This window comes from Ranitomeya imitator, chromosome 5, assembly GCF_032444005.1.
Source record: "Ranitomeya imitator isolate aRanImi1 chromosome 5, aRanImi1.pri, whole genome shotgun sequence".
Lineage (NCBI taxonomy): Eukaryota > Metazoa > Chordata > Amphibia > Anura > Dendrobatidae > Ranitomeya > Ranitomeya imitator.
In genome coordinates, this window is record NC_091286.1 from 171002754 (window position 1) to 171022828 (window position 20075).

The window sequence follows — 20075 nt, forward strand, 5'->3', positions numbered from 1 at the left end:
ACGTTGCAGAAATGCGGAAATGTCCACAGCATTTCCGCAACTCCCTGCCGCTGGCAAAACGCAGGCGGAATTAGCTTGCGTTTTCCCGCAAAACACAAGCGTTTTTAGCTTGCAGAATGCTTGCGTTTTCCAACCGATTTGAAGCATCGCTTGGATAAGTGACAGGTTGGTCACACTTGTCAAGTATAGTGCTTGACAAGTGTGACCAACTTTTTACTGTTGATGCTGCCTATGCAGCATCAACAGTAAGATAGAATGTTAAAATAAAATTAAAAAAATGGTTATTCTCCCCTTCCGACAGCCCCGATCTCCTCAGCGGCGCTCTCGGTACGTTCCGTTCCCAGGGATGCTTTGCGCGAAGGACCTTTGTGACATCTTAAGTGATTCGCACAAAGCATCCCTGGGAACGGAAGCCGCCGCGTGCACTGCTGAGAGGCGGGAGAACTCCGGGGGCCATCAGAAGGTAAGTAAATCCCTATTTTTTTCATTTTAAATTTTTTTTTTTTTTTTTTTACATGAATATGGATCCCAGGGCTTGAAGGAGAGACTCCTCACCTCCAGATCCTGGGTACCATCCGCACATGAAGCGCTCACTTTACGCATGCTGCGGCATAAACGCAACGTGGGCACACAGCACAAGTCTTGCTTTGCTAGTTGCAGAAATGCATGAACTTGGGGTGAAGCCTTGGTTGGTTTGTGATTTAGTTCTTAGCTGTGTGGCAAGAACTGCGCATTGGCAATACTCCAATACATACAATGGGTACGGAAAGTATTCACACCCTTTTTAAATTTTTCACTGTTTCATTGCAGCGATTTGGTAAATTAAAAAAAATATTTTTTTTTCTCATTAATGTACACTCTGCACCCCATCTTGACTGAAAAAAAACAGAAATGTAGAAATTTTTGCATATTAAAAAAGAAAAACTGAAATCACATGGTCATAAGTATTCAGACCCTTTGCTCAGACACTCATATGTAAGTCACATGCTGTCCATTTCCTTATGATCCTCCTTGAGATGGTTCTACTCCTTCATTGGAGTCCAGCTGTGTTTAAACTGATAAGACTTGATTTGGAAAGGCACACACTTGTCTATATAAGACCTCACAGCTCACAGTGCATGTCGGAGCACAAGAAAATCATGAGGTCAAAGAGCTCAGAGACTGAATTGTGGCAAGGCACAGATCTGGCCAAGGTTACAAAAAAATTTCTGCTGTACTCAAGGTTCCTAAGAGCACAGTCGCCTCCATAATCCTTAACCCTCCGTCAGGGGCAATATGTTTCATAACGAGTTTAGGGGCATTGCGCCTGTCCGGCACAGGCTAGAAAATTGGCTATATTTTCCTTTTTTAAAAATTTCAACGCTCTACAAGTGATCCGTTACCTTAATAGGAATGTAATAAATGAGAATACACAGTCAGGTGTTAAACTTTTTTTTTTTTTTTTTTTTAATAACCAGAAAAGTAATGTTTCTATGTCTTGAGCATCCTCCTCACTCTCCATCTTGATCTGTATCAGACACATCTGGACATTCTTCCACATCATCTTCTGAATCAGTCACTTTCTTCCCCTAAATCTTCTAGCTGTAAGGGGTCTGTCTCATCATCAAGCAGTATATTTTGCACTTGCTCAACATGAAGGGCATTGGACAAGTCAAATATTCTCCTCTCCATTTCATAAGAAAAGCAGAAGCAAGAGAGAGAATGTGTTAGGGCGCAATGTGCCTGAGAAGCACACTCATATTTCTAACAAAACCTTCTATGACAAATCCACAAATTTAGCACTAGCTATTCATAAAACAAGCTAAAAAAACAATTGAGATGAATAAAAACAGCAAATTCTAGTCGTCAAAGGTGTGACGCATTCAGGGACAATGAGCCTGAGAAGCCAAAACACTGATATCAGATCTCCTGCAGCTCTGCAGCACAAGAGGCTTCTCAGGTTTCACACAGCTTTAAAGGGAACCTGTCACCCCATTTTTTCAGTACGAGCTAAGAATACTGTTAAATAGGGCCTGAGCTGTGCGTTACTATAGTGTAGTTTGTGTACCCTGATTCCCCACCTATGCTGCCGAAATAACTTACCAAAGTCGCCGTTTTCGCCTTTCAATCAGGCTGGTCTGGTCAGATGGGCGTGGCGACATCGCTGTTTCTTCCCCCAGATCTTGCATATCTTTCCGTTGGTGGCGTAGTGGTTTGCGCATGCCCATCTTCTGAATCCACTGGGCAGGAGAAGAAAAAACGCTCGATCTGCGCTATTTCCCTGGTGATCTTTGGGGGCGGCCATCTTCCTGAGGCCGCGCGTGCGCATATGGAGTCCTCTGCTGCCGCGGGATGCCGCGCGTGCGCAGATGGAGATCGCGGCGGCCATTTTCCTGAAGCAGAGTTCGCATCGCGGCGGCCATTTTCCTGAAGCCGAGATCTCCATCTGCGCACGCGTTGCATCCCGCGGCCATTTTCCTGAAGCCCCGGGCAGCAGAGGACTCCATATGCGCACGCGCGGCCTCAGGAAGATGGCCGCCCCCTCAGATCACCAGGGAAATGGCGCAGATCGAGTGTTTTTTCTTCTCCTGCCCAGTGAATTCAGAAGATGGGCATGCGCAAACCACTACGCCACCAACGGAAAGATATGCAAGATCTGGGGGAAGAAACAGCGATGTCGCCACACCCATCTGACCAGACCAGCCTGATTGACAGGCGAAAACGGCGACTTTGGTAAGTTATTTCGGCAGCATAGGTGGGGAATCAGGGTACACAAAATACACTAGTAACACACAGCTCAGGCCCTATTTAACAGTATTTTTATCTCGTACTGAAAAAACGGGGTGACAGGTTCCCTTTAAAGTTATGAAGGTACTGGGAGGATGATGTTTCCCAGACAAACCACTGAAAATAGAGAAATGAAACTAAGTGAGCTGCACCTGTCAGATCAGTTGCCCCTGACGGAGGGTTAAATGGAAGAAGTTTGGGACCACCAGAAGTTTTTCCTAGACCTGGCCGTCCAGCCAAACTGTGCAATCGTGGAAGAAGAGCCTTGGTGAGAGAGGTAAAGAAGAACCCCAAGATCACTGTGGCTGAGCTCCAGAGATGCACTAGGGAGATGGGAGAAAGTTCCACAAAGTCAACTATCACTGCAGCCCTCCACCAGTCGGGCCTTTATGGCAGAGTGGCCCGACAGATGCCTCTCCTCAGTGCAAGACATATGAAAGCCTGCTTAAAGTTTGCTAAACTACGTTAAGGACTCCCAGACTAAGAGAATTAAGATTCTATTGTCTGATGAGATGAAGATAGACCTTTTTGGTGATAAAATGGTATGTATGGAGAAATCCAGGCACTGCTCATCGCCTGCCCAATACAATCCCAACAGTGAAACATGGTGGTGGCAGTATCATGCTATGGGGGTGTTTTTCAGCTGCAGGGACAGCATGACTGGTTGCCTTTGAAGGAAACCTGAATATGGCCAAGTACAGAGATGTCCTAGATGAAAACCTCTTTGAGTGCTCTGGATGTCAGACTTGCCCGAAGTTTCATAGCCTTGTTGGAAGGCGAACCTAAGCACACAGCTAAAATAGCAAAGAAGTGGCTTCAGAAAAACTGTGACCATTCTTGACTGGCCCAGCCAGAGCCTGACCTAAACCCAATTGAGCATCTCTGGAGAGACCTGAAAATGGCTGTCCACCAACATTCACCATCCAGCTTGACAGAACTGAAGTGCATCTGCAAGGAAGAATGGCAGAGGTTCTCCAAATCCAGGTGTGAAAAACTTGTTGCATCATTCCGAAGAAGACTAATAGCTTTACTAGCTCAAAGGGTGCTTCTCAATACTGAGCAAAGGGTCTGAATACTTATGACCGTGTGATGTTTCAGTTTTTTCTTTTTTAATAAATTTGCAAAAATTTCCACATTTCTGATTTTTTTTTTTTTTCAGTCAAGATGGGGTGCAAGGGGGTACATTAATGAGAAATTGTTTTATTTTACCGAATGGCTGCAATGAGAGTGAAAAATTTAAAGGGGTCTGAATACTTTCCGTACCCACTGTATATTGTGATGATCAGTCTTACGTCAGTGCACATCACATAACTAGGATTGCTGTACGCCCTTAAAAAAGTTTGCTGAAAGTTCTGTGAATAGTATCAGTATACCAAAACCAGCACTATACTTTTAAAATAGAATTTGTCTAATGTTTATTTTTTTCTTATTTAATTTTCTTTTCTTCAGACCATGAAGCGAGTACGCACAGACCAGATTCAGTTGGCTGTGACCTGCTATCTCAAACGTCGTCATTACATAGATGTAGATGGATCCCTAAAGCAAGGACTTAGACTTTGCCAGACTGCTGAGGAAATGACAACTAATCTGACTGGTAAGTGAAGTATCATTTGGATTTGAACAGGTAAAATGAGACTCCAGTGTAGTGTATGTACAGTGCCTTCCGAAAGTATTCAGCCCACTGGAACTTTTCAACCTTTTCCTACATATGCTTCAAACATAAAGATACCAAATGTAAATTTTTCGGTGAAGAATCAACAAGTGGAACACAATTGTGAAGTTGAACTAAATGTATTGGTTATTGTATATTTTTGTGGAAATTCAAAAACTGAAAAGTGGAGCGTGCAATATTATTTGGCCCCTATACTTTCATTGCAAGCAAACTCATTCCAGAAGTTCATTTTGGATCTCTGAATGATCCAATGTTGTCCTAGATGCCTAATAATATGCAGCCAAGAGGCACATGATCACTCTGGATGAACTGCAGAGATCTACAGCTGAGGTGGGACAGTCTGTCCATAGGACAACAATCACTTGTACACTGCACAATTCTGGCCTTTATGGAAGAGTGGCAAGAAGAAAGCAATTTCTCAAAGATATCCATAAAAAGTTTCATTTAAAGTTTGCAACAAGCCACCTGGGAGAATCACCAAACGTATGGAAGAAGGTGCTCTGGCCAGATGAAACCAAAATCAAACTTTTGGCAACAATGCCAAACGATATTTTTGGGGTAAAGGCAACACAGCTCATCACCCTGAACACGCCATCCCCACTGTCAAATATGGTGGTGGCAGCATGATGGTTTGGGCCTGCTTTTCTTCAGCAGGGACAAGGAAGATGGTTAAAATTGATGGGAAGATGGATGGAGCCAAATACGGGACCATTCTTTAAGAAAACCTGTTGGAGTCTGCAAAAGACCTGAGACTGGGACGGAGCTTATGCTTTCGGTCAAAAAACGCATGCGTGCGTTTGCGCTTTTTATGCGCATGAGTTGTAAAGGTGAAAAATATAGACACTTTGTACAGCTGAAATATTTAGGTTTTGCTCCTGTATCCTGCTTCACGATGTATCTTCGCATGGAGAGCTTTAATTTCAACCTGGATTTGGATCTCAAGCTGTTTCTTGTGTTTGCTTGTGAGCAAGAAAGAAACAGAAGAACACGGCGTCAGCGTTTTTGGAGACACCCCATTATCAAAGTCCGGTAGAGCCGTGGAGCCTACCACACCCTATACAGCAAGCTCCATGCCAACCCGGAGAAATTTGTGGACTCTACCAGGATGTCTCAAGAGACCTTCTGGGATTTGCTTGATCGTGTCCAAGACGCCATCAGGAGACAGGACACCCAGCTCTGTAGAGCGATTCCTGCTGAGGAACGTCTCCTGGTCACATTAAGGTATGTAATATTTCAAAACAAACGCCTGTCATAACTATTATTGGTCTGCCATGTATTATTTGTTTTTTCCTTTGTGTTTAGCAAAACCCCCTCATAAATATTATTATTCGTAATTTTTTTTTAATTTCTTTGGCAGATTCCTGTCTACCGGAGAGAGCTTATCATCGCTCCATTTTCAGTAGCGGCAAGGAATTTCCACCTTGTCTGGAATAGTTGCAGACACCTGCCATGCTTTGTGGAACGTTCTCCGGGAAGAATTTATCCCCCTACCCAGCGCGGAAATGTGGCAGGAAATTTCTGAAAAATTCTGGCAAGTCTGTAATTTCCCCAACTGTTTGGCAGCAGTGGATGGAAAACACATTCGGATTATCAAACCCACCAGAACTGGATCTGAGTACTTCAACTACAAAAAATATTTTTATGTAGTTCTCATGGCGATTGCAGATGCTGACTGTCGCTTTGTCGTTTGTTGCTCTGGAAATTGGAGCTTTTGGCAGTGGCAATGACTCCCAGACTTTTAAAAACCCAGACATAAGGACATGGGCCAACGCTTGTATGGAAAACATTTTACTTTCCCCCTGCCACGACCTCTTCCCAACACTGAATGCCCGCCAATGCCATTTATTATAATTGGGGATGGGGCCTTTCAGACGTGTGAAAACCTACTGAAACCATTCTCCAGTCGGGACTTGAACCACACCAAAAATATTTTTAACTACAGACTGAGCAGGGCACGAAGAACTGGAGTGTACCTTTCGGATTCTCGTCTCAAAACGATGCAATCTTGGAACATCCATTAATCTAAAAATGGAGACAGTCGATGAGGTTGTCAAAGCATGTGTGGTTCTGCTTATCTACATAATGGTTAGTCAGTTTCAAAACCCCTTGCCATATTGCCATCATCACTCTCTGCCGTCAACAGTAGAAGTTGCCCAAATGAGGGACCAATTTGCTGCCTACTTGGTTTCTGATATCGGACTTGTGGCATGGCAAGATGGAATGGTTTAATAAAATGTTCTGTTTGTGTATGTACCTTTTTAATGTTAAAACGTTCCTGTAATGTTTTGTGTAACTGAAAAAACCTGTTTTGAAACCTGTACCAAGTGCCCTCTGTCTTTATTCAATTCAAACCCACTTTTGATGTCAGTGCTATTGTAGGCGACTTCTGATTCAAACCAGCGTCTCTTAAGTCATAGCTATACTCACCATTCCAGGTGTCAGAAATATTTAATTCAGGATGCTGGGTTTTGTGCATCCTGAATTCACTATTTCTGACACCTGGCCAGGTGAGTATAGATATGCCTTGTATTACCTCCATCGTCTCTTCATTCTGCGTCCAGTAGATTACGCAGACTGAAGAGATGTTGGAGAAAACAAGTCATTCGTTTTTGACAACTCATAGCTCCATGACAGACACAAGAAACAAAGCTGCAGTACAATGTTCAAGTTGTCAGTCCTGGAGATATGAGGCGGCAAAAACACAAAGTGTACGGTGCAGTGTGTTTAGTCGGCGCACGGTGTGTGTTGCTGGCGGCGGAACACAATGAACCAAACAGTAGTAGGGGCAAAAAAATACACATTTATTAAAAAAAAAAAAAAAATTACATCAACTACGGTGACTTGGGGAAACGTGACGGAACTGGGGTGTGTTGAGCTGAGACCTTTGACTGGGTAAAGACGACGAAGGGGTTGCAGGGGAAGAGGCGATGAAAGTAGTGGGGTCAGGGATGATAGTGGAGGCATGGGACAGGACAAACACACTGGAAGGGAGAGACAAACCGAACATCACAGACACACATTGAGGTGAGGGTGGAGGGACTGCGAGAGTCCGCTGTGTTCTTTTTTTTATTTTCCCTTCTTCCTCCCCAGTGTTTTGCGCTGCTATCTTCTGGGGAGTGTTGGCTTTGTCTTCAGGCGGGATTGTGCGGGTGGACGGCCTGGCATGATCCAGGTGCTGCCGTGGCATGGTGCTGGTGGACAGCCTGGCAGAATCCGGTTGCTGCTGTGGCATGGTGCTGGTGGACGGCCTGGCAGTATCTGGGTGCTGCTGTGGCATGGTGCTGGTGGACGGCCTGCCAGGGTCTGGTTGCTGCGGCATGTCGGTGGTGGAGGAGGACCAAGCAGAAGCAGCACTTGGCATTGTGGTGACGGTGGACTGTACAGCACTCTGCATAGTGGGGGGCGCTGTAGTGGTGTCCAGCAGGGCTTGGAATGGTGGTGGCCGTGCAGTGGTATGCAGGAGAACTCTGTATTGAGGTCAAGCGTGTCAGTGTTGGCAGAGGTGGAAATACCCCCACTGACTGCTGCAAGTACCGAGTCTGCTGCATAGCTTGCATGCAAGCAGCATTGCAGGCCTGCATGACATTGAGCTTGAGATCAGGAGTAGGATGTTCCGTCAGGCCCTGTTGAATTTGATTAAAGAAACGATGTGCTGGTCTCTGGAGGTCAGCTTCCAGATGATTAAGGCGCTGGTTGACATCCTGGAAAAGTGTGTTATGAGTCAGACCACTTTCCAGTCTCCTAGCGCTTTTAAGCCATTCTGGAAGACCGAGCTCAAGTGATGAAACTCGGGCATGAGTGACCTGTCCGAGGCCTTCTGCCGCGAAGAGCCCCCAAAAAAGAGGCAGAGGACTGGGACAGGGGAACACCTGATGGACCAGCTTCCTGATCTCCAGTCTGTGTTGCAAGCCCATTTGCTGCTTCGCTGGTGAATGGCTCGGACGGGTCCGTGGCTGTTTGATGAAGGACCACTCCAGATCCAGGTTGGAGGATGCTGCTCCAGGTGCTGTGAAAATTAAAAGAAAAACAGTACCAAAAATTTACAATAGTAAAAGCACAATCTCCTGTGAACTAGAAAAAACAGAATAGGGAATACAACACAAAAATGCTTATGTTCTCTGGACAAGGACCGATCTCAAAAACTCCAGCATGCGATGATATTTATACTTTCTGATCCTTGCTGCAGCACCACTGCGAACCTGGCTCACCTGACGAAGGTCCTTGTTGAAGCGATCCTTCATCGAACGCCAATGGGTTCTGACTTCACTGTGAAAAAAATAAAAATATTTTAGTCAATGCGCTTTCGGTCGGGATCACACAACTGTGTGTGATGCGAGAAACTCGGAGGAGTTTATTGCATCACACACAGTTGTGTGATCCCGGCCAAGGTAAATGGCAAATCGCATAACATTTAAATACTTACCAAATTTCTTGTGAACCCATGGCTTAGTCCCAGCCATCCATCATCCCTCAGGCCACCTCATTCCACAGCCGCTGGATGACCGCGTTGTCCGAGTGCTGCTGAACCCAGATGTCTCACAACGGGACTCGCTCCTCGACCAGGGAAATGAGAAGGTCATTATCAAGGAGGTCTTCATCCCGTTCTGGAACCTAGAAAAGAAAGCAAGACATTAATGTTGTAAAGATAAAAAAAAGAAAGAAAACAAGAGATACAGAAAACAGGAAAGAATAAGTTAAAGTCAAGAAAAAAAGTCAAAACAAAAAAAAAAGGATAGAAGCAAAGTGAAGAAATAAAAAAAACAGGCAAGAATAGTATAGTCATGAAGAAAAAAATTAGTCAAGAATACTTGCACTCCGTCTTGCCACCTGAACATGTGCTGGCTGCTCCTGGTCTGCCTCTGCTGCAGTGAAAGAACTGGTCTAGTAAAGAAAAAAAAAATGACCACGTGTATATGTGACAGAGAATACTTACCAATCAGTAGGGAATGTACTCACTTCACTTTCACGTCCAGCACATTCAGGGCCAGGGCGCTCCTCAGAAGGCGAGGAAGAAGACATGAATGCGGCAAGAAAAAATAGACAGAAATTAGTACATACTAAAGATAGAAAAAAAGACAGACATTCGCTATTATACTCACTTTAGCCAAAGTTGTGTTTCTTCTGGAGAGGTTCCAGTCTGCTTCCAAGTGCCTGCTTCAAAGTCTGTCTGCTTCCAGGGGTCTGTAGAGTAGTGTACTGCCAGTGCCCACACATTCTTTTTATCTATCTTTGTGTGGGGGTGGCTAATCAGTGTCTAGACATGTTTAACTCTGGAAAAACACGTGTACGAAAACGCTAGCGTATGAGTGTACTTGCGTCCACCTTCGTTCCCATAGACTGTAATGCATTGTTTCGACGCATTCCTTCCGCAAACTTCCGCATGCGTTTGGCGGCAAATTACCGCCACCAAAATTGCATAATGTTGCGTTAGCCGCGCCCACCCGCACAAGCCGATACGACGCATGCGTAGTCAATACACGGCCAAAAGCATACGAATGCATGTACCTGCGTCCACAACATTAACGATAGGAAAACAACGCATGCGGATGTATGCGGCCGAAACACTGCGGATACAATCGCAAATGCGAAACCAGCCTTAGAAGAGCTGTAAGCATATTAACCATAAAACCTTCTGTTGGGTAGTCATCAGAAGCAGGAATCTCATCTATCAATAATAGATTAGAAGAACACCGTCCATGGTTAAACTTACCAGCTGATCTAGAATTTACGTGTTTGGCGCATTCTTTGAAGAAGAATATGAGGATGAGTCAGAAATGTAATTTACCCTGTTTTCAGATGAGTCCATATCCTCGAATAATTCCTCCGAGTGTATACTCTCCAGGCTCTGACGAAATAAGAGAGCCATCCGATCGATCCATCAGGACTTCATTGTCACTATTATCAACAGAGGTGTTTCGGTCCTTGTTTTTATGTAGAAAGTCGCACTCCCTTAAAGGGAAGGTACCGCGTTTGTAGGTCATTAATAAATCACTAATGTAGCATAACATGCTGCTATAAGCAAGTTTGAAATTCATGTGAAACAGATTTCATGTGTTATGAGTTTAAAGAATGCACTGGGGGCTGACATCTTGGTTTGCAGCAGTAGCAGGGCACTATCAGTGTCAGATTACGGCACCACATGGACATAGGGTCAGCGCCCGTCTATTATCTCCTATCTGTAACATTGCAGCAGCATTAGCATTGAGCTGGGCACGCCTCTGTGGGCTGCACAACTCACTGCTGTAGGTGTGACTAGCTGCCATTTTATTATAGCCCTGTGCTATCTGCCGAGCTCCACTTACTCTCTATTGCAGGACAGAAGAAGCCCTCACTGCTCCTCTGTACTCCAGACAGGCACGTCCTCTGCTCCTCACACGCTGCCCTGTCTGCTTCTCCTGCTGTGTCTCTGCCTCCCACTCACACACAGTCCCTGTGATCTCCAGTAAGCTGCACTCACAGCCTGCAGAGAGGGAGGTGACACCTGGAGAGAGAGCAGGGCAGCTGACAGGACAGGGATTAAGGTGGGGGAAGGGAGGATGGCAAGAATGTTGTTCACAAAAAATGCTGCTGAGTCCACTGTGTTCTGCTCCTCTGTAAACAAGCTGTGCCTCTGATGTAGTAACTGCTGGTGATAGCAGGTCACAGGGCAGTCACACACAAAATGGTGCTGCCCTGTGATGCTGCTCTTCATTCTTACTGTTAGCAGCAAAATTGGGGCAGTAACTGCTGACATCACCATTTCCCTCCCCTTTTGGGTGGTCTAATATCCCTGGGGCAGAGCTGCTAAATCTTACTATAGCTGCTTGAGGTCTAAAACAGAAAATGCTCCCCCTAGTGGTAAATATGTATAGTTGTAGAAACATGTATAATATTTTTCATATAGAAATGTTTGCAAACAGTGCAATTGCATTAGTACATTTTAATTGCTATTTTAAGCTTAATTTCACAAAAAAACAAAATACAAGAAAACTGGTGGCACCTTCCCTTTAAGAGAGCCCTGAGCTCCTGTATAAGAAAGTCTTGACTTTGAATCTGAAACCTTCAGTTAAATTCTCAGCGCGACTTGGGAACTCGTGTAAGAGTGTCCCTTTAAATTCCCCATTATTGCACTCTGTGGTAATATGGAGAGGAGAGTCTGTCGTTAGTTTAGTTTAACCCCTTCAAGACCCAGCCTATTTTGACCTTAAAGACCTTGCCGTTTTATGCAATTCTGACCAGTGTCCCTTTATGAGGTAATAACTCAGGAACGCTTCAACGGATCCTAGCGGTTCTGAGATTGTTTTTTCATGACATATTGGGCTTCATGTTAGTGGTAAATTTAGGTCAATAAATTCTGCATTTATTTGTGATAAACACGGAAATTTGGCGAAAATTTTGAAAATTTCGCAATTTTCACATTTTGAATTTTTATTCTGTTAAACCAGAGAGATATGTGACACAAAATAGTTAATTAATAACATTTCCCACATGTTTACTTTACATCAGCACAATTTTGGAAACAAAATTTTTTTTTGTTAGGAAGTTATAAGGGTTAAAATTCGACCAGCGATTTGTCATTTTTACAACGAAATTTACAAAACCATTTTTTTTAGGGACCACCTCACATTTGAAGTCAGTTTGAGGGGTCTATATGGCTGAAAATACCCAAAAGTGACACCATTCTAAAAACTGCACCCCTCAAGGTACTCAAAACCACATTCAAGAAGTTTATTAACCCTTCAGGTGCTTCACAGCAGCAGAAGCAACATGGAAGGAAAAAATGAACATTTAACTTTTTAGTCACAAAAATTATCTTTTAGCAACAATTTTTTTATTTTCCCAATGGTAAAAGGAGAAACTGAACCACGAAAGTTGTTGTCCAATTTGTCCTGAGTACGCTGATACCTCATATGTGGGGGTAAACCACTGTTTTGGCGCACGGCAGGGCTTGGAAGGGAAGGAGCGCCATTTGACTTTTTGAATCAAAAATTGGCTCCACTCTTTAGCGGACACCATGTCACGTTTGGAGAGCCCCCGTGTGCCTAAAAATTGGAGCTCCACCACAAGTGACCCCATTTTGGAAACTAGACGCCCCAAGGAACTTATCTAGATGCACAGTGAGCACTTTGAACCCCCAGGTGCTTCACAAATTGATCCGTAAAAATGAAAAAGTACTTTTTTTTCACAAAAAAATTCTTTTAGCCTCAATTTTTTCATTTTCACATGGGCAACAGGATAAAATGGATCCTAAAATGTGTTGGGCAATTTCTCCTGAGTACACCAATACCTCACATGTGGAGGTAAACCACTGTTTAGGCACATGGTAAGGCTCGGAAGGGAAGGAGCGCCATTTGACTTTTTGAATGAAAAATTATTTCCATCGTTAGCGGACACCATGTCGCGTTTGGATAGCTCCTGTGTGCCTAAACATTGGCGCTCCCCCACAAGTGACCCCATTTTGGAAACTAGACCCCCCAAGGAACTAATTTAGATGCCTAGTGAGCACTTTAAACCCTCAGGTGCTTCACAAATTGATCTGTAAAAATGAAAAAGTAATTTTTTTTCACAAAAAAATTCTTTTCGCCTCAATTTTTTCATTTTCACATGGGCAGTAGGATAAAATGGATCATAAAATGTGTTGGGCAATTTCTCCCGAGTACGCCGATACCTCATATGTGGGGGTAAACCACTGTTTGGGCACTCGGCAGGGCTCGGAAGAGAAGGCGCGCCATTTGACTTTTTGAATGGAAAATTAGCTCCAATTGTTAGCGGACACCATGTCGCGTTTGGAGAGCCCCTGTGTGCCTAAACATTGGAGCTCCCGCACAAGTGACCCCATTTTGGAAACTAGACCCCCCAAGGAACTTATCTAGATTCATATTGAGCACTTTAAACCCCCAGGTGCTTCACAGAAGTTTATAACGCAGAGCCATGAAAATAAAAAATAATTTTTCTTTCCTCAAAAATGATTTTTTAGCCTGGAATTTCCTATTTTGCCAAGGATAATAGGAGAAATTGGACCCCAAATATTGTTGTCCAGTTTGTCCTGAGTACGCTGATACCCCATATGTGGGGGTAAACCACTGTTTGGGCGCACGGCAGGGCTCGGAAGGGATGGCACGCCATTTGGCTTTTTAAATGGAAAATTAGCTCCAATCATTAGCGGACACCATGTCACGTTTGGAGAGCACCTGTGTGCCTAAACATTGGAGATCCCCCAGAAATGACACCATTTTAGAAACTAGACCCCCAAAGGAACTAATCTAGATGTGTGGTGAGGACTTTGAACCCCCAAGTGCTTCACAGAAGTTTAACGCAGAGCCATGAAAATAAAAAAAAAAAATTATTTTCTCAAAAATGATCTTTTAGCCTGCAATTTTTTATTTTCCCAAGGGTAACAGGAGAAATTTGACCCCAAAAGTTGTTGTCCAGTTTCTCCTGAGTACGCTGATACCCCATATGTGGGGGTAAATCACTGTTTGGGCACATGCCGGGGCTCGGAAGTGAAGTAGTGACGTTTTGAAATGCAGACTTTGATGGAATGCTCTGTGGGCATCACGTTGCGTTTGCAGAGCCCCTGATGTGGCTTAACAGTAGAAACCCCCCACAAGTGACCCCGTTTTGGAAACTAGACCCCCAAAGGAACTTATCTAGATGTGTGGTGAGCACTTTGAACCCCCAAGTGCTTCATAGAAGTTTATAATGCAGAGCCGTGAAAATAATAAATACGTTTTCTTTCCTCAAAAATAATTATTTAGCCCAGAATTTTTTAATTTTCCCAAGGGTAACAGGAGAAATTTGACCCCAATATTTGTTGTCCAGTTTCTCCTGAGTACGGTGATACCCCATATGTGGGGGTAAACTACTGTTTGGGCACATGCCGGGGCTTGGAATTGAAGTAGTGACGTTTTGAAATGCAGACTTTGATGGAATGCTCTGCGGGCGTCACGTTGCGTTTGCAGAGCCCCTGATGTGCCTAAACAGTAGAAACCCCCCACAAGTGACCCCATTTTGGAAACTAGACCCTGAAAGGAACTTATCTAGATGTGTGGTGAGCACTTTGAACCCCCAAGTGCTTCATAGAAGTTTATAATGCAGAGCCGTGAAAATAATAAATACGTTTTCTTTCCTCAAAAATAATTATTTAGCCCAGAATTTTTTATTTTCCCAAGGGTTACAGGAGAAATTTGACCCCAATATTTGTTGTCCAGTTTCTCCTGAGTACGCTGATACCCCATATGTGGGGGTAAACCACTGTTTGGGCACACGTCGGAGCTCGGAAGGGAAGTAGTGACTTTTGAAATGCAGACTTTGATGGAATGGTCTGCGGGTGTCACGTTGCGTTTGCAGAGCCCCTGGTGTGCCTAAACAGTAGAAACCCCCCACAAGTGACCCCATTTTAGAAACTAGACCCCCCAAGGAACTTATCTAGATATGTGGTGAGCACTTTGAACCCCCAAGTGCTTCACAGACGTTTACAACGCAGAGCCGTGAAAATAAAAAATCATTTTTCTTTCCTCAAAAATTGTTTTAGCAAGCATTTTTTTAGATTCACAAGGGTAACAGGAGAAATTGGACCCCAGTAATTGTTGCGCAGTTTGTCCTGAGTATGCTGGTACCCCATATGTGGGGGTAAACCACTGTTTGGGCACACGTCAGGGCTCGGAAGTGAGGGAGCACCATTTGACTTTTTGAATACGAGATTGGCTGGAATCAATGGTGGCGCCATGTTGCGTTTGGAGACCCCTGATGTGCCTAAACAGTGGTAACCCCTCAATTCTAACTCCAACACTAACCCCAACACACCCCTAACCCTAATCCCAACTGTAGCCATAATCCTAATCACAACCCTAACCCCAACACACCCCTAACCACAACACTAACCCCAACACACCCCTAACCCTAACCACAACCCTAATTCCAACCCTAACCCTAAGGCTATGTGCCCACTTTGCGGATTCGTGTGAGATATTTCCGCACCATTTTTGAAAAATCTGCGGGTAAAAGGCACTGTGTTTTACCTGCGGATTTTCCGCGGATTTCCAGTGTTTTTTGTGCGGATTTCACCTGCGGATTCCTATTGAGGAACAGGTGTAAAACGCTGCGGAATCCGCACAAAGAATTGACATGCTGCGGAAAATACAACGCAGCGTTTCCGCGCGGTATTTTCCGCACCATGGGCACAGCGGATTTGGTTTTTCATATGTTTACATGGTACTGTAAACCTGATGGAACACTGCTGCGAATCCGCAGCCAAATCCGCACCGTGTGCACATAGCCTAATTCTAAAGGTATGTGCACACGCTGCGGAAAACGCTGCGGATCCGCAGCAGTTTCCCATGAGTGTACAGTTCAATGTAAACCTATGGGAAACAAAAATCGCTGTACACATGCTGCGGAAAAACTGCACGGAAACGCAGCGGTTTACATTCCGCAGCATGTCACTTCTTTGTGCGGATTCCGCAGCGGTTTTACAACTGCTCCAATAGAAAATCGCAATTGTAAAACCGCAGTGAAATGCGCAGAAAAAAACGCGGTAAATCCGCCATAAATCCGCAGCGGTTTAGCACTGCGGATTTATCAAATCCGCAGCGGAAAAATCCGGAGATGACCAGAATACGTGTGCACATTCCTAACCCTAACCCTAGCCCTAACCCTAGCCCTAACCCTAGCCCTAACCCTAGCCCTACCCCTAGCCCTACCCCTAGCCCTACCCCTAACCCTACCCCTAACCCTACCCCTAACCCTAACCCTAACCCTACCCCTAACCCTAACCCTATTCTAACATTAGTGGAAAAAAAAAAATTTCTTTATTTTTTTATTGTCCCTACCTATGGGGGTGACAAAGGGGGGGGGGGGGGGTCATTTATTATTTTTTTTTATTTTGATCACTGTGATAGATTATATCTCAGTGATCAAAATGCACTTTGGAACGAATCTGCCGGCCGGCAGATTCGGCGGGCGCAGTGCGCATGCGCCCGCCATTTTGGAAGATGGCGGCGCCCGGGAGAAGACGGACGGGACCACGGCTGGATCGGTAAGTATGATAGGGTGGGGGGGGGGGGACCACGGGGGGGGGGAATCGGAGCGCGGGAGGGGTGGAACGGAGCGCGGGGGGGCTGGAATGGAGCACGGGGGGGGTGGAACGGAGCACGGGGGGGTGGATCGGAGTGCAGGGGGGGTGATTGGAGCACGGGGGGGGTGATTGGAGCACGGGGGGAGCGGACACGAGCACGGGGGGGAGCGGAGCACAGGGCGGAGGGGAGCCGGAGCAGTGTACCGGCCAGATCGGGGGGGTGGGGGGGCGATCGGTGGGGTGGGGGCACACTAGTATTTCCAGCCATGGCCGATGATATTTCAGCATCGGCCATGGCTGGATTGTAATATTTCACCCGTTATAATGGGTGAAATATTACAAATCGCTCTGATTGGCAGTTTCACTTTCAACAGCCAATCAGAGCGATCGTAGCCACGAGGGGGTGAAGCCACCCCCCCTGGGCTAAACTACCACTCCCCCTGTCCCTGCAGATCGGGTGAAATGGGAGTTAACCCTTTCACCCGATCTGCAGGGACGCGATCTTTCCATGACGCCGCATAGGCGTCATGGGTTGGAATGGCACCGACTTTCATGACGCCTACGTGGCGTCATGGGTCGGGAAGGGGTTAAAGCTTGTGTGCCAGGGTTGAGAGAGTTGGGGAGAATTCTTCTCAGCTAACAGTTCTAGATTGAATCTGTTGTTTCACATGTGGCAGTGACAGATGTCTTTAAATTCGGGTCAGCATTAGATGTAAGGCAATTAGTAGAATTCTGATGTACTGTCTTTAAAATCAATGCTTTCCTCTTGTTAGGTTGGTTAATGTAAGGCTGACCGTTTTGAATAGAGTCAGCACAGCGAGATGTAATGTGGGGAGTGGGAAAAAATTGCGGAGAGCTGGAGTCTGCCTTGCATCGCTGTTTGATTGCGATGTCCTCTGTCCTCCTTTGTCTTTCGCTGGTGTTTCAAGGAAATGGCCCTCAGCCTGGTGTGAATAGAACTTCCTAGACTGATGTGACTGCCATGACAAGCTTCCCTGCTTTACCGCTGCCTCTCCCTGTGCCCGGGATCCCTCCGCCGCTTGCAGCCTCGGCACAAACACTGGTGCTTTATGCCTCAGCTTTCCTCCTTGCTTCGGTCCAGCCGACCGGTGCTTGCTGCAACTTTACCACCGATTCCTCCTTAGTTCCTCCCCGGCGTCCGGACCCACCGCTGCCTTTTGGCTCCTCTCCACATCGCTCCCGGGGCTTCAGTAAGCTGAGGTTTTCTGCTGGTATATGTTGCGCGTGTCGGCTGGATTTTGGAAAGCCCCAGCTTCGTCTGGATTTGGCGCTGGGCCAGTGCTCGAGCTGCAGGCCTGGTCTGCTTTCCTCCGGACGTTGGTAGGCCTCCGCTGTCTCTCCCCACGTTTCCCTGTCCTGAGGAGGGATTTTTTTCACCTCAGGATCAGGATTTTTCTTTTTATAAGTCTGTTATAAGGCATTCTCTGACTGCTTTTGAGGTCAATGTTTCCACTTTTGGTACGCTTTTAGATGCTTTATTAAGGGGAATTGCAGGAGCTCCTGTGAAGTAGGGCCCCTCACTTCCCCTTGCAAGCCACGGTTCCCCTCTTTTGGGTATTTTCTGTCATGTACACCCCTCAAAGACTTTAAATGCGAGATGGTCCCTTAAAAAAAAAATGGGTTTGTAAATTTTGTTGTAAAAATGGGAAATCGCTGGTCAACTTTTAACCCTTATAACTTCCTAACTTCCTAATAAAAAAAAAAAATTGTTTCCAAAATTGTGCTGATGTAAAATAGACTTATGGGAAATATTGTTTAACCATTTTGTGTGACACATCTCTCTGATTTAAGTGAATACAAATTAAGTTTGAAAATTGCAAAATTTTAAAAATTAACCATATTTCCGTTTTTTTCATAAATAAATGCAAGTAATATTGAAGAAATGTTACCACTAGCATGAAGTACAATATGTGACGAAAAAACTTGATCAGAATCAGCGGGATCCGTTAAAGCGTTCCAGAGTTATAACCTCATAAAGTGACAGTGGCCAGAATTGTAAAAATTGGCTCGGTCATTAAGTTGCAAATTGGCTCTGTCACTAAGGGGTTAAAATAATACATAAAAATGTTTAATTGACAAATTAATAAACTCATGCAGCATATTTTCAGAATTTACTCACCCACATGCATATTGTCGTTATTTCGAGCTCTCACGCCGTTCTCGGTGTCCATGTAATGATACTGCGCATGTCAGTGTTGATCAGCCAGTAAGGACACATAGTACATAGTGCAGTCAATGTATGTCGCGGTTGCGACCTGCAGTTTGTGGACGACATTTTTTAACATGGTAGTAAATGTAAATGAGTCCGTGTCTGTGCAATGGCAAATTCTTGCTTGCGGGCACCATCGTAGGTATGGGCAACTCCTGTTATAACAGACATGGGCAGACCATATTGTATCTATAATATATGAAGACAACTTATGTCCTTATTTCAGAGTAAGTATTAATTTTTTCATATGATCAATGGTTTCATAAGCCAAAAGTTATGTTTAAAGATGTCATATGGGGTATTGGGATGATAGTTTTGTTTTCATATACCATCCTTACCCTGAGAAACACAGACGCCCTCTTGTGTAGAGACAGTTTCAGGTGCCAATGGTATACGTGAAGGACAAAAAATCTTCTCGGGTCAATATATCCCATCATATTAACCAAATAAAGGTAAACCTGGTTGCAGTTTATGTTCACAAAAATGTGACCATTAGCATTCCCACCTTAGTTTAGACAAGAATAAAGACAATTCCAGTGTATAAGGCTATGTACACACGTTGCAGATTTTGATACGGATCCACAGCGTTTTTGGGCGCTCGGAATTGCATCAAATCCGCAGTGTAGTGCACAAGCAATGTGTTAGTCAATGGGAAATTGAGAATTGTTGTGCACATGCTGCGGAAACCCGCACGGATTTGCAGCGTTTTATTTTCCACAGCATCTCAATTCATTTTGCGAATCTGCAGCGTTTCTGCAACCATTGACTTCAAATGTGTCAGGCAAATCCGCAACAAAACCGCAGGTTTAAAAAAGATCTGCGGAGTTGCCTGCGAGAAACGCTGCAGATCGGGAGGAGGAAGAGTGTGTGTGTGTGGAGATGTGCGTGTGTGTGTGCGGGGCGCTGTGTGTGTGGGGCTCTGTGTAGGCAGGCATCGTCCAATACGACTACTAGTCCCATCCAGCTATGCCTGCTACAGTGACAGCTAGCCAGATGATGGGACAGTAGTAGTCCCATCATCCGGCTACTGTGTTTAAGTGTAAAAAAAACAAGTACACACACATACACATACAGTACATACACTAATCACCTAGTCCCCAAAACCCTCGATCACCTGTAAAAAAAAAAAATAAAAAATAAAAAAAATAATAATAATATAACCAACAGTATACTCCCTGATCCGATGTAATCCATTTAATAACCAGTGTCCCACGGCTATCTCCCGTGGAGAGCTGTCATATTGGCAGATGCGACTGCTCTCCAGGGGCTCCGGTGATACAATGAAGGAAGGTATCCTTCCTCACTGTGTCCCTCCACCGCAGTGAGTGCAGAGTTCATACTGTCACTTGCAG

At 44.9% G+C, this 20075-nt stretch overlaps 1 protein-coding gene across 3 annotated transcripts in view; it reads left to right on the forward strand.

Annotated features, from left to right (window-relative positions):
- The window catches only part of TAF5L (TATA-box binding protein associated factor 5 like), a 118331-nt gene that overhangs the window by 10966 nt on the left and 87290 nt on the right, over nucleotides 1-20075 (forward strand). For 2 of the 3 annotated variants that reach the window (XM_069769315.1, XM_069769314.1), the window contains exon 2: nucleotides 4216-4360. The exons of the other annotated variant lie outside the window; for it this stretch is intronic. In XM_069769315.1, coding sequence (XP_069625416.1) covers nucleotides 4216-4360 — 145 coding nt within the window. The remainder of the gene's footprint in view (nucleotides 1-4215; nucleotides 4361-20075) is intronic. 3 annotated transcript variants of the gene reach the window in all.